Source organism: Phalacrocorax carbo (assembly GCF_963921805.1).
Source record: "Phalacrocorax carbo chromosome W unlocalized genomic scaffold, bPhaCar2.1 SUPER_W_unloc_10, whole genome shotgun sequence".
In the NCBI taxonomy this organism is placed as follows: Eukaryota; Metazoa; Chordata; class Aves; order Suliformes; family Phalacrocoracidae; genus Phalacrocorax; species Phalacrocorax carbo.
Genome location: NW_026990244.1, coordinates 258,190 through 273,149, shown reverse-complemented (window position 1 = coordinate 273,149; position 14,960 = coordinate 258,190). Strand labels below are relative to the sequence as shown.

Here is a 14,960-nt window from a genome sequence, read left to right as displayed (position 1 = left end):
TTTTCCTTTTAATGTGAACATTTTTAAAGAGAAATGTGGTAGTTTCTTAACAGAATGTACAAGAAACTTATGCTTGCATTTTTATACTGAGATAGAAATTTATTTCTTGACTACGTTTATTGATCACCAACTAATTATTGATGTAGTAACTGCAAAAATTACAAAGTAGCAATACAACTTAAAGTTCATTTATTCATTGCTATCCAGAATTGTTCAAAAACCTGCAAATGTAGAAAGTGTGCAGCCCTAAACAAAAACCAGGATTAAAAAAAGTGTAAGCATCTGATGCATGTCTGATAATTAATCAGTTTTATTTATGATATACAGATGTGGGTAAGAAATTCTTATGCAATTTAATGGCTCTGTCATTGTGGGCAACTTTCTGTTCTTGGACACAGGATATTTCCTCTGTATTGTTTTGGGGTTTGAGAAAATACTGAGAGCTATGTTTTAATTCTGTGCTAGAATGAGAACATCAACTTCTTGTGTAAAATAAGTTTTCTTGTCAACTCTTCTGGCAAGAAAAAGGGGAGACAGTGTTGGCTATGTAGAATTTAAAGTGAAATTAGGAACCAGGTTTGATTTATTTTTTTTTTAATTCAGCTGAAAGTAGCAAAGAAATAAGAAGTTCTTCATATGAACATGTATACTTGCTGGGGGCATTAAATTCATTTACACAATATCTAAATATATCTGAATTTAAAGCCTACATGGACTACATGATTATAATCATAGCGATATTGGAGTAAAACTTGTACAATGATAGAAGATGCTGTTTGTTATAATTAATTTAGCCTTAAACGGAATTTCAATTAAAGTTTACAATTTATTGAATAGAGACAAGCAAGCAGCGCTGGATGCACGGGGGATCCTTCCACCTAATGTGCATACCGTCATACAATACTACAGGGTTTATATTCAGTTAACAATTAGTAAAAACACGCCTAAGTTTACACTCATTGGTCAGTGATAAGCATCCCACTTGCCGTTGGTCAGCCGTATTTAAATTAGCCACGCTTGCCATGTAGATTAGCACGCATGCTCTTTACAGGTGTGGGGGGGCAAGTCTTTTTGGTCCTGAATTGGGTCGGTGGTCGCAATTTCCCCCTGCCGGAATTACCTTTCCCCCAGTTTTCATTCTTTAGCGCCTTCTGAGCCAAGAAGTTCCCTGCCATCATCACTGGCCGACCTGTGGCCCCCCCCCATCTTGGCACTCTCTTGTATCAGGATGCTTCCACTGTTAGCAACAAATCGCCAATCAACATTCCAACCATTAAGACAGTTAACAAGTCAATTGAACGGCCCTCGGTTACACAAGCACAAACAGTTCCATATTGACACGAATCAGATGAACACATTTTACACTGTTTATTGGAATCTTGTTCTGAATTAATATTACATGAATTGTGATAAATGGGGGGTTTGAGTGTTTTTTCTTTTTAAAAGCTTTTTTCAGCTGAATTCCTTAATTTTATTACGGTAGCTTTGGAGGCAAATTTTCAACCAGTTCTAACTTTGGTTGTAACTATTTAGATTCGAGTGAGAATTGACAAGGATCCAGAACTTGGATTTAGTATATCAGGAGGAGTTGGTGGTAGAGGGAATCCATTCAGACCTGAAGACAATGTGAGTATTTTATACTAATGTATTTTTAAATAATTCTGATTAATTTTTTTCTAGTTTTTACCAAATTAAAAAATCATGTATATCCCCAAACCTAAGCCACTAAATTCCAGGGCTTGATGGGAGAAAATTGAGGACAAATTATGGAAAATCAAGGTGGTAGGTGACCACTGTGGTCACATGAAAACAGAGGATTATTCTGGCTGAGTGGTTTTTTGCACTGTTCTAGATATCAGTCAACAGATTTGAGATAGTGAATTATGGAGTTTACAATTAGGAAGCCTCTTAAAAGAGAACATGATTTAGTCTACAGCCTTATTTCTGGTGGTTGATAATTCATCTTGACATGTACATCTGCCAAATTAAAGGCAGATCAGAATTTGCCCTTCAATATTCTTTTAAATGCAATTCTCTTGGATTTAACATCAGAAAAGGGAGGCAGCCACAAAAGCCAGTAGATGTGTAGAAAAACATAGCAGTCTCTTCTACTTAGGATGGAAAACTGAGATGTTTTGAATAGCAATCTGTTTCATGGTACCACAATATTCATGAAATAAGTTGATAAAAGTGTTTTTCACCTCTGTCTTTCAAGGGTATATTTGTAACCAGAGTGCAACCAGAAGGTCCAGCATCTAAGTTGTTGCAGCCTGGAGATAAAATAATTCAGGTACTGTAGTCATCTAATTAACTAATCTGTGTAATATATGAGTTTATTTTTAGTTTGCACCTTTTCTAAAAGAAGAATATTTACTTTTTAATTTTTAATTTAATTTTAATATAGATTGCCAGTATCTTTTCCAGAAACATTCTTATATTCTGGGATGATGCTTTTAGTTTTCTTCCACCTAACATTAGGATGGGTGATACAGGTTGAAGCATCAATCAGTTGGATCATTTCTCAAATTCACTTTTCACACTTTTAAAGACAAAAAAAAAGGCCTAATGTCATTCAAGATGGAATGTGAGTGTTTTCATTAGGCTTTACTATCATTCAGTTATTTAACTTGTGGTTATTCACATGCAGTTTTCTGAATAGTATGTTGTCTGAACACCAGCAGTTGCCCCTCACAACCCCTCTCCCCAGCTGCAACTCTTACATCCCCCTCCATCCTGCAGTTCTTGCCAGTCTTTGCTGCCTCCCCCCCAGCTGACAGGCTTGACCTGCAAGTGCTGGCAGAAGCTACCTCTTGGCTGGCTGATATCTGTCTGGTCACAGCATGTACTTCCTGGCTGCCCCATCTGCTGCAGGCAAGCCAAGTAGATTGCTTCAGGAGCCATGGCTTCTGGGCTGTAGCTGTGCAGTTCTGTTCTGTAGGAAGTTGGTACCTTTCAGACCTCTATTGTATCAGATTTGTTTGAAATTTGTCTAATGGGCTCACAAGTGATTTGGAAAGGGGTCAAGGAAATGGACAAAGGGTTTATATAAGCTTTACTTTCTTAGGGAAACAGGCTAACAGGACATTTAAACAGTGCTGTTCAACCCTTAAAATTGCAAAGCTTGTTAAAAATTAATTATTCACCACATTAGTCTGAGAATGCTTATAGTCAACTCTGCTGCATTTCTGTTGTTTAAAAAAACAGCACCAAACCAAAAAAACAACCACCCACTATTTTAATTAAACCACAGCCTCATGTGAACTTGCTAAAACAAAGCCAAACTGAACACACAGCATAATTCTTCTACTGAAAAGGCCAACAAGCACACAGGAGGAAAAAAGCAAACAAACAAAAAAAACCCACAAAACACCTAAGATTAAACTGTTCCAACTAAAAGATAGTTTGTTTTTCAGCATGGCAAATAGTTCTGTACTTGTTCCTCCTCATGAGGGCAAGAGAAAGCTGGCTCTAAATCCTAGTTCTCCTACTGATGGAGACAACTTTAAGGAAGAAGGGGAACCCTCCAACACTCCATACAAGAAAAAGCAGCATGTTAAACCTTTGAAAATACTGGCAACATATTTTTACATATTTATAGAGTGGAACATGTGTGAAAGGGTGACTTTAGTCTTAATGGTGTATTCCTGTATTTATGGAATTTCATTTGTCTGTGACACTTATAATGAAGTTTCCTTTTGTCATACTGGTGCTCTGCTTGGGTTTTCCTTTTTGTTTAACGAGTAACTCGTAGTTCAAAAAAGAGCTGAAGTTGCATTTGCATGCTTAGTCAATTACAGGCTGTTCATTTCTCATAACTAACAATATCTTATGTAACATGTTGTTTATACTTGTGATAATCCCAGTGACAATGTAATGACAGTTCTACTGTCTTGTTGCTGCCTAGACATCTACAGTTTTTGAATATCATATCTCCCAAAGAGGCTTCGCTATGCTTGATTTTGCGACATTCTCTGTAAACATGCATTAGACACACATAATGCATGTCTAATACATATGTCTAAAAAAATTCTGTGACTAGATAATTGCATGTAAGTCTTAAGATATTGTTGCATATTATCACAGAATCATTAAGGTTGCAAAAGACCTTCAAGATCAAGTCCAACTGCCAAACCAACACCACTGTGCCTCCTAAACCATGCCCTGAAGTACCACGTCTACATGTTCTATGAACACCTCCAGGGATGGGGACACCACCACCTCTCTGGGCAGCCTGTTCCAATGCCTGACCACTCTTTCAGTAAAGAAATTTTTCCTAATATCCAATCTAAACCTCCCCTGATGCAACTTGAGGCCATTTCCTCTCGTCCTATTGCTAGTGACCTGGGAGAAGAGACCAACACCCACCTTGCTACAACCTCCTTTCAGGTAGTTGTAGAGAGTGATAAGGTCTCCCCTCAGCATCCTCTTCTCCAGGCTAAACAACCCCAGCTCCCTCAACCTCTCCTCATAAGACTTGCTCTCCAGACCCTTCACCAGCTTCATTGCCCTTCTTTGGACAGGCTCCAGTACCTCACTGTCCTTCTTGTAGTGAGGGGCCCAAAACTGAACACAGCATTTGAGGTGTGGCCTCACCAGTGCCGAGTACAGGGGCACAATCACTTCCCTAGTCCTGGTGGCCGCACTATTCCTGATACAAGCCAGGAGGCTGTTGGCCTTCTTGGCCACCTGGGCACGCTGCTGGCTCATGTTCAGGCAGCTGTCAACCAGCACCCCCAGGTCCTTTTCTGCCTGGCAGCTTTCCAGCCATTCTTCCCCAAGCCTGTAGCATTGCATGGGGTTGTGACTGAAGTGCAGGACCTGGCATTGGCCTTGTTAAACCTCATACAGTTGGCCTTGACCCATGGATCCAGCCTGTCCAGATCCCTCTGTAGAGCCATTCTACCCTCAGGCAGATCAACATTCCTGCCCAACTTGATGTCACCTGCAAACTTACTGAGGGTGCACTCGATCCCCTCATCCAGATCATTGATAAAGATATTGAACAAGACTGGTCCCAGAACTGAGCCCTGGGGAACCCCACTTGTGACTGGTCACCAACTGGGTTTAGCTTCATTCAGCACAACTCTCTGGGCTCAGTCATCCAGCCAGTTTTTAACCCAGTGAAGAGGACACCCATCTAAGCCATGAACTACCAGCTTCTCTAGCAGGATGCTGTGGGAGACAGTAGCAAAGGCTTTGCTAAAAGTCCAGGTAGACAACATCCACTGCCTTTCCCTATGACCTCACCTGGTCATAGAAGATCAGGTTGGTCAGGCAGGACCTGCCTTTCATGAAGCCATGCTGGCTGGGCCTGATCCCCTGGTTGTTCTGCACTTGCCTGGTGAGCTTACTCAAGATGTATCTCTCCATAGTCTTCCCTGGTACCGAGATCAGGCTGAAAGGCCTATAGTTCCCTGGATCCTCCTTCCAGCCCTTCTTGTAGATGGGTGTCACATCGGCAAGCCTCCAGTCTGGGACCTCCCCTATTAACCAGGACTGCTGTTAAATGATGGAAAGTGGCTTGGTAAGCTCCTCTGCCAGCTCCCTCAGTACTCTCAGGTGGATCCCATCCGGCCCCATAGACTTGTGAGTGTCCAGGTGGCTCAGCAGGTCATAAACTGCTTCCTCCTGGATTATGGGGTGTTTCTTCTGCGATCTGTCCCTGCCTTCCAGCTCCAGGGGCTGAATACCCTGGGGATAACTGGTCTTACTGTTAAAGACTGAGGCAAAGAAGGCTTTAAGTATCTCAGTCTTTTCCTCATCCTCGGTAGCAATGTTCCCCTCTGCATCCAGTAAAGGATGGAGATTCTCCTTGGTTCTCTTTTTGTTGTATTTTTGTTGTATTTGTAAAAACAGTTTTTGTTAATCTGGCCACTATTGTAAGATATGAGTTCTAGTTGGGCTTTTTCTTTATAATTTTCACTCTGCATGACTTAATGAGATCCCAGTGCTTTTTTTGAGTTGCCTGCCCCTTCTTCCAAAAGTGGTAAACTCTCTCCTTTTTTTTTCCCTGAGTGCCAGCAAAAGCTCTCTGTTCAGCCAGGCCTGTCATCTTCCCCACTGGCTTGTCTTATAGCACATGGTTAGGACTAGGACATTCTGTACAGATGATTTGGAAGGGTTATTGCCACTTTTGTTCTCTGAACAGTCTATACATAAAACTTTCTCTGCAATCCTAGACAGATTTAAAAATCATTGCCTTTAAAACAAAGGATTCAGCTGGTAGCAACAGCAAGTGTTTGGTGATGGGATAAGCAGCTGCAACTCCAAAATGGCACAGCTAAGGTGCAGAGCACATGACCAGTTCTCTCTCTCTTGCCATATAAGGGGTAGTAGCTCATGGAGAAAGGTGGGATGCACAACTGGAAGCAGTAACAGTTTAAATTGGACAAATCTGTCCTTCTGCAAGAATTTACCACCCAAACAGAATGTGAACTTGCAGTAATACACCCTGAGAAGTTGAACTGTAACCATGTTTTCCCTGTCTTTTGTAGACCACTTAGGCTTGCCTGTGTTTGCCAAGTCAAACCTGTCCCAGGAATGACATTATTGCTTGGAGTCATAGGAAAATTCAAACTGGGAGTGACCTCAGGAGGTCTCATGTCCAACCTCCTGTTCAAAGCAGGGTCAACTAGTAGGTTGGAACAGGTTACTCAGGGATTTATCTAGGAAGGTCTTGAAAAACTTCCAAGGATAAAGATGGCGTAATCTCTCAGAGCAACCTGGTCCACTGCTAGACATGGCAGGGGGACAGGAATTTTCATTACATCTAGTCTGAACTGTGTTCCACAGAGGGGTCGACTGGTGGGGGTGTGGAAGTAGTGTGTCACAATATAATGGTTTTAGTGTTAGTAATAAGTATTCTAAGCTCTTTTCTACTTTCTATTACTACTGTCTCAAGTCCCAAGCTATAGTAGCAGGCCTTGTAGTAAGTTGGATCAGTTCCTACCAGACTGCCTGTTTAAATTGTCTGGATTTAATTGCTGAATGATAATATGCTCTCTTTGTGAAATCAACCCCTCACATGAAAGGTGAGAGTTCCCTAGATACATGCTTCATAAAGAATTAAAGGTACTGGATTTTTGAGGATACAGAGGAACATAGAGGAGAACACCCAAAGCATGGGAAGAAACTGGAGTGCTAGAAAGGGGAATAAAGTCCTACTAAAATGGCTCTCAGTACCATGAATGTGTTTTTGTTAAAGGCTTCAGTAGTTCTAATTTATCATAAATGCTATTTCTAGTATTTAAACTGGGATGTACCATTTGTACTGCATTTTCTTTTTTTGGTGTGGCTGTATTAAGGCTGATCAACTTGATGTCTAATGTTAATGGCTTAAAGTTCAGCTTTCTCTTCTGGTTATTTGCAAATATATTCAATACCTTCGGGGCAAAATTCTTCCAAGGCTAACACAATAGTTTAATTTCTTGTAGCATATGGGTATGTTTGACTCACATAAACAATGTAATCTGCAGATTGCAGTGTTGTCTGCATTCATATAAAATTTGGTTATTTTAAACTGAGTTTGAGCTTAAACTAACATGAAATATTAAACTGTCATTTTCAATGTTAAAATTTTCTTTTTAGGCTAATGGATACAGCTTCATCAATATTGATCATGGACAAGCAGTATCTTTGCTAAAGACTTCTCAGAATGTGGTAGAACTCATCATTGTACGAGAAGTTTCTTCATAAATACTGTGGACTGAAAGGAAAAGCCAGCAGGATCCATTGAAAGACTTATGGGAAACTGAGTATTTTGCCTATTTTTATACACTAAAAGAACTTTAAAAGAATTATGATCAAAATTTGTACAGGAAATTAAATCCTGAACTTGTGGTTAAAGGGGGGAAACCACTGTATAGAATGTTCAAGAAATCATTTTAGAAATTCATACGGTGAATAAACTTTTTTAAGCATTATAGCAATCTAAGGATCACTCCTCTAAGAACAAACCTGTGTTGTATTTTTGTACAGATGGCAGGTTTATTTTTGGATAATTCATACACGTTACTAAACTTTGTGCAAGACTGCAAAGCCTTGGTTGTAGCCAATTGACAGATGGCAGGACTGTCTGTCCTGTAGCTGTTTATTGCTTTTATTTTTATTCACCAGATATTGTCTTATGCTGAAACCACTTCCGTAGATGTGGACAGGAGATATGAAACATTGGCTTTGCTATGTGCACGTTGTATAGATGAATGGGTAGATGGAAGGTGGTGCTGGTTGGACAGAATAAAAGCCAGGTGAAACAACTATCTGCTAGCTAAATCTGGTATCAAGAAAGAAAGTGTTTAGTTTTGGATTGTATGTCTACCAATAAATGCAATAAAAGCTTATGGTGTTTTTTTAGGAAGACTAAGTACAAATTTGATGCTCTACAGGATTTGTTCTTAATGTAGTCACTGAATATTCATTTGCCATGTGATTGATGTTTAGTTGGGTTTTCTTGCATACAAATTAATTTCAACTGTACTGTGGAATTGTGCCCAGACTTTTTTCTCTGCCATGGAAATTGCCGATTTTGTGCAAGTGGTGGTACTTAAGTACCCCATTTTAACCTTATAGATTTTAAAAATGAAACTGAAATGGCCAGTTTTTAAGGTGGTTGCCTGTAATATATATTTAAACACAAAGTAAATGATGCAGGAAAGGTTATGAAAGTCATCTCAATTTTGTTTGGCCTTTGCATTGCCTTGTTAATCAAAAAGGGAAACCATATGTATGGAGCTAGGTAACCAAAGCAACTTTGTGAAACTGAGCAGTGATGGAGAATTGCTGTGGTGAGATGGAGAGCAAAGGGAGGGTGTACTTACAACCCACCAGTTTGTAATGATGTTTTTTAAAGGGCTGTTCCTACACATTAAATGTGAACTAGACACTTCAGAGTCATGAAAGGGTTTCTAACTATATTAATGTAGTAGTGATTTACCGTAGGCTGCCTTTGTTCCTTATTACTGTATAAAATATTTAATTATGCTTTTATTAATTTTGTTTACCATAAATATTAACTTTATTTTTCTTCTTTGTAATTGAATAGAGACTTCATTATCTGCAGTGATAATTAATACATAGTCATTATGGACCAGGGAAAAGTGCCATAAAAGACCCCAATAACTGTTTAATCAGGGCTAATGATTAGCATGTCACTGGAGCAATATTCAGTTATTGCAGTTCATTTTTAATTGCATATAAGTTGGTAGTTTGAAACGGGTATAAGTTGCCTTTTTTCAACCCCTGTATACAAAAGTAAATGCTTTTAATAAAGCTAGCAAAAACACCAGCCTCCTGTAGTTTTGGGACAGTGAGCTGGAAGAGAGGAATTATACATAGCTATTGGTAATAAACAGGCAGTACTTAAATAAGTGAACTCCAATATTATTGCACTTCTTTCAAAGATGTTAACTATTGCTTATTGTACTGTGTATAGTTCTAAAAATTTTAATTTAAACCCTTTAACTCTTTGTATATTCTTTAGTTGATTTTTGGTAATATTTACATAGGAAAATTTTTTATATATTGGCAGAAACATGCTGTATTTTGATAAAATTCACTTATTTTCTGTGTGCTGTTAGTCTTCAAAGAAAATAATTGAGAAACATGGCTATATAATGGCAGGATTCAGTGTTCCCCTTCTAAGATGTGTTTTGTTTAGTTTCTGTTTTTCTGAATTGAAAATGCAAAATGTTCACACTGCCTTTCAAAGGGAATGCATACATACAAGTCCTAAGTTAACTTGGTCTTCTATATAACCTGTATCTTTGGGAAGGGGAGAAGTCCAAAAAGCAGAACTGATTCTTTACTGATCTTGGACTGACTTTGTATACATTTTGCAGTACATTTTAATATATCACTGAGGAATTATACTGTATTGTATTTTGCTTTAATAGTAACAGAAGTTTTAAACTTAATTTTCAGATTTACATATCACAGGAACATTCTACCAAAAACTGTTTGGCTCTGGTAGAACTGTAAGAGTAGAGATGTATAGTAAGAAGTTTAGTACTACTTCTGGAAATAAAATAGTTGGAAGGGTCCTACAGTGCTCATCTAGTCCAACTGCCTGACCAATTCAGGGCTGGCCAAAAGTTAAAGCCTATCACTAAGGGCATTGTCCAAATGCCTCTTAAACACTGACAGCCTTGGGGCATTGACTACCTCTCTAGGAAGCCTGTTCTGGTGTTTGACCACCCTCTCAGTCAAGAAATGTTTCCTAATGTCATCTCAACCTCCCCTGACACAGCTTTGGACCATCCCCATGTGTCCTGTCACTGGATCCCAGGGAGAAGAGATCAGCACTGCCCTCTCCACTTCCCCTCCTCAGGCAGCTGCAGAGAGCAATGAGGTCATCCATCAGCCTTCTTTTCTCCAAACTAGACAACCCCAGAGTCCTTAGCTGCTCCTCATAGGACTTGCCAACAGCAACCAGCTCTGTTGCCCTCCTCTGGATGCATTCAAGGACCTTCACATCTTTTATAAATTGTGGGGCCTGGAGCTGCACACAGTACTCAAGGTGAGGCTGCACTGATGTTGAATACAGTGGGATAATCACCTCTTTTGACTGGCTGGTTATGTTGTGTTTGATGCATCCCAGGATGCCGTTTGCTCTCTTGGCTGCCAGGGCACACTGCTGACTCACATTGACACTGCTGTCAACCTGCACCCCCAGATTCCTTTCTGCAGGGCTGCTCTCCAGCCACTCCTCTCCCAATTTATACTTGTGTCCAGCATTACTCTATCCCAGGTTCAGAACCTGGCATTTCAACTTGTTAAAATTCATCCCATTAATCATAGCCCAATGCTTCAATCTATCCAGATCCCTGTGCAAGGCCTCTTGCCCCTTAAGAGTCAACAGCACCTCCCAGTTTGGTATCATCAGCAAACTTGCTAATGGTGCATTCAACTCCTGCATCCAGATTGTTGATAAATATATTGAACAGAACTGGCCCTAGAATTGAGCCCTGAGGAACACTGCTGGTGACTGGTTGCCATCCAGATGCAGCCCCATTCACTACAACCCTGTGAGCTCTGCCCTTCAGTCAGTTCTTCACCCAGTGCACCATGAATCTGCTCATCCCACAGCTGGACAAATTGTCCAGAAGGATGCTGTGAGGGACAGTATCAAAAGTCTTACTAAAATCCAGAAGAACTACATCCACTGCCTTCCCTTCATCCAGTAGGCAGGTGACCTTGTCATAGGATATGAAATTAGTTACGCAGGACTTTCCCTTTGTGAACCCATGTTGACTATGCCCGATGATTGCATTATTCTTTAAATGCCTTTCAGTAGTACTCCGTATAATCTCCATAATTTTTCCAGGCACTGAGGTTAGACTAACAGGTCTGTAGTTCCTTGGGTCTTCCCTCACACCCTTTTTGTAGATGGGAATAATGTTGGCTAGCTTCCAGCCAGCAGGGACCTCCCCAGACTCCCAAGACCTTTGGTAGATGATCGAGAGGGGTCCTGCTGTAACATGCGCTAGCTCCTTCAGTACTCTGGGATGAATCCCATCAGGCCCCATGGACTTGTGAGCATTCAGCTGATACAGTTGATCCCTTACAATTTCAGTGTCCACAAATGGAAAGTCACTGTTCCTGCATTCATGGTCCTCTGACTCAGGGGACTGGGCAGCCCAAGGTTTGTCAGTATTATTAAAGACTAAGGCGCAAAAAAAAAGCATTGAATGCCTCCACTTTTTCTTCATCCCTATTTGTCAAGTGATGATCTTAAACAAGTATTGGGCCAATGTTTTCTTTAGACCCCCCTCTTGATATTAATGTACTTAAAAATATAAATAATTGGTCAAAGCTTGTCTTCAGTAAATTAGCAAATTAACTAGCCAATAAAACATGAATTATTCAGTAAACATTGGAGTTTTCAGTGGATTGAGATGTGTTTGTTCCTTCAGTGTCTGTATGTAAAGGTAAACACATATCAAACTAGATGATTTTGCAGAGGGTGGGAGAAAGATGTCTCCTGAACTAGTCCAGCCAGGATTCAGCAGGAGGGGAGACAATATTGGCACTTTTCTTTTTGAATGCATTTTAAACTACATTTTGAATAGAATAAAATCCATCAGCAGCCTAAGTTACTCAGCATGGCAGTGAGTTGATGCAAACTCTGTTAATTCTTTCTATTCTTAATAGGTCATTAAAGAATCAGTTCAACTGATGTAATGAAAAGATTAAGTCTCCCACATATTTATTATGTAAATATTTTTTTAGTTTCTTTTTTGGACTAGAGTTAAAAAATGTGTATATACTTGAAAGCATTCTATGAACACAAACATAGCAATAAGCAACACACAGAATCAAACCTTTATGATTATTTTGGTTTTGTTTAGAAATATTACCTTATCAACAGCTATGAAATGTTTTTATTGATCAGCATTTATTCAACATTCCAAATTTCTGTATATAATTAGACTGTTTCTGAGGTAACACATGGAGAATAGATAATGCTCTTTAACTTGTAGGAAATTCTCCATAACGTGATTTTATTCTTCTATAGTTTCTGTAGACCTTAGTTCTCTATCAATATCTATTAGTAGAGGCTTATTTGTGTTTCTGGCTCCATGCATCTCAGTGCCCAGGGGTCTGCTCTAGCTGATTTCATTGCAAGACCAGGTTATTCAGAATAAATACCTTTGTGAATAACCCAATCTTGCAATGAAAGCAGCTAGAGCAGCCAGTGGCTGCTCTCCTGAAGAGATGAGTAGTCTTTGATGCAGATCAATAAGTTTCAATAGAAGAGAGGGGTGGTTAAGTCAAGGAGCAGGGTTAAAATTAAGAGCTTATTGGGAGTGCTCTAATGAGCTATACAAGAGTTATATTGTAAATAAAGAGCTACTCGAATGGTTGGATAATGCCAAATGAACGTCAAATTTGTCCTTACAACTTGGGTTTGAAAATAAACATCCAAAAAGAAAACCTTATCTCATGCCACATAAGATGATTTTGGAAAAACTAGGTTTGTCTTTACTCATTCCACAGAACTGTATTTTAAGTCACATATTGTATGTTCTCATTCCAGTTGAGAAAGTTTAGGCGTATGTTCACATGTGTCAAGAGTGAATGAACCTCATGCTGTTCCACTAAAGCATTGGTGCATACTTAGCACAGCAGCGGTCATTTAGTTAGTTCTTGCTTTACCCATAGAACAGTGAAGGTTCTTTGGTTTTTTAAGAATTTATAGTTTTATACTTGAACCGACAGTTTTCCTGAAATGCTAAATGTTACTGTTTCATGAAGTAGAATGATCACCAATGTACAGCAGTATTACTGCAACAAGCTAATAAAAACATTATATATCTGCAAGGCAGTTGTGTCTAGGCTTACAAACCCACTGTTTTTAATTCACATTCTTATTCATCCTCACCAAGTAAGCAATAAAATATGTTATTTAATTTTCTGTGACATTACTCTATCTGATTCTTCTTACAATTATGAAGACTAAAGAAAACTAATGATGACTGTTGGCAGGGAGAGGAAGCTTTTATAATGATGAGCTAAGAAAAAAGCCACTGGAAACTGATAAAAATCAATTTCATATCACATTTCACATATTGCTCTTTGTAGTTTATTTTTGTTGAAGAAATTAAGCTTTCTACAGTGATCCATGTTATTAATTCAGTAGCCAGGGCTTTCAGGTTACACAGAGGAGGTGCACACACCATTTCTGTACAGACATATGTTCCGATAGTGAAAAGAGTTTAAATTTCTAGACTTGGCACATTTTTGAAAGTGATGGCTAGAGCGTGACGGATGCACCCACTCTGACTGAGTGAACAGTATTTTGGTTCAGGCAGTGCTGACGTGACCTGGGCGTTTCCACGAGCAACCGCAGGAGATTTAAACATGGTGTAACCGTCAGCCTGGTCAGTCGGTGACGAACACAGCAGTGGCAACGGTAAGTTACGCGGCTGGGCGCTAGATTGGGGTGGACGAGGGGGTTCCCAGAGCCAGGGAAGCCTGAGGAAATGCAGAGCAGCCCGGCAGCTCTCGCGAGGGAGGCTGACGAGGCCTGGGCATTGCCACGAGCAACCGTGGGAGATTTAAATGGGTCCCAGCAAGCGTGGCGATCCGGAGGGGCAAACAGGGCGTGGCACGGCAGTTCACGCAGGCAGGGCACTGCATCCCGCTTGCAGGCCCACAGCCCGGGAAGCTCTCTATGTCTTTGCCAGGATGGTGAGCACTCGCCGCAGAGCTAATACCAGTGTTATGGCAAAAGCCCCAGAGAGGGCTGATGCATCCACCCAGATGGAGCTGGAGGCCTCAGTACAGATGGTAGGTTGCAATGTGTGCCCCAACCCCTCGCCTGGTGAGAAGGTAAGTATTAATTGCGCAAGGTGTGCACAGGTTGATGATCTGCTGTGCGAGGTGGCTGAGTTGCAGGAGACAGTTAGAAGGCTGAGTAATATTAGTAGAACCGAGGCAGAGATAGATAGGTGGTCTCAGAACCACGCTCCTGTAGCAGACACCACTGAGAAGGAGGAGGCACCTTGGACCCTGGTGACCCGCAAAAGCAGGGCTCTGCCTCAGCCCCCACCTCCCAGTATCACCACTAACAACAGATTTGAAGCTTTAGCAACTGCAGACACCCATGAGCAAGGTCCACAAGGTGCAACTGTACCAGCAGCACAGATTAGATACTGCAAAAAGAAGAGACAAGTGCTCGTATCACCGAAATCAGGAATAAACCTCGTAACACCAATGCAGTGTTAAAAGGCAGGCATTCTTTATTCATGGCGCCAGATGCACGGGGGGATTGCTCCACCTAACATGCATCCTTTACACACCTTTCCCATGTGATTTAAATAGACCAAAAATAGACATATTCATTTTATCCATGTATATCCAATATTATTCTCTTTGGTGATTGGCACAAATTTGTTCGCTTCACATGTAAATTATTGTGCAGACTCAGTTGTCCTTTCCCATTGTTCTCTTTTGAGTAGGTG

The 14,960-nt window shown here is 40.3% G+C and overlaps 1 protein-coding gene across 11 annotated transcripts in view; it reads left to right on the top strand.

Annotated features, from left to right (window-relative positions):
• Positions 1 to 13,416, top strand: part of LOC135310821 (erbin-like) — a 173,340-nt gene extending 159,924 nt beyond the window's left edge. For all 11 annotated transcript variants that reach the window (XM_064439840.1, XM_064439847.1, XM_064439845.1 and 8 more), the window contains 3 exons: positions 1,534 to 1,626; positions 2,216 to 2,290; positions 7,588 to 13,416. In XM_064439840.1, coding sequence (XP_064295910.1) covers positions 1,534 to 1,626; positions 2,216 to 2,290; positions 7,588 to 7,695 — 276 coding nt within the window. In that variant the 3' untranslated portion in view covers positions 7,696 to 13,416. The remainder of the gene's footprint in view (positions 1 to 1,533; positions 1,627 to 2,215; positions 2,291 to 7,587) is intronic.
• The last annotated feature ends 1,544 nt before the right edge of the window (positions 13,417 to 14,960 follow it).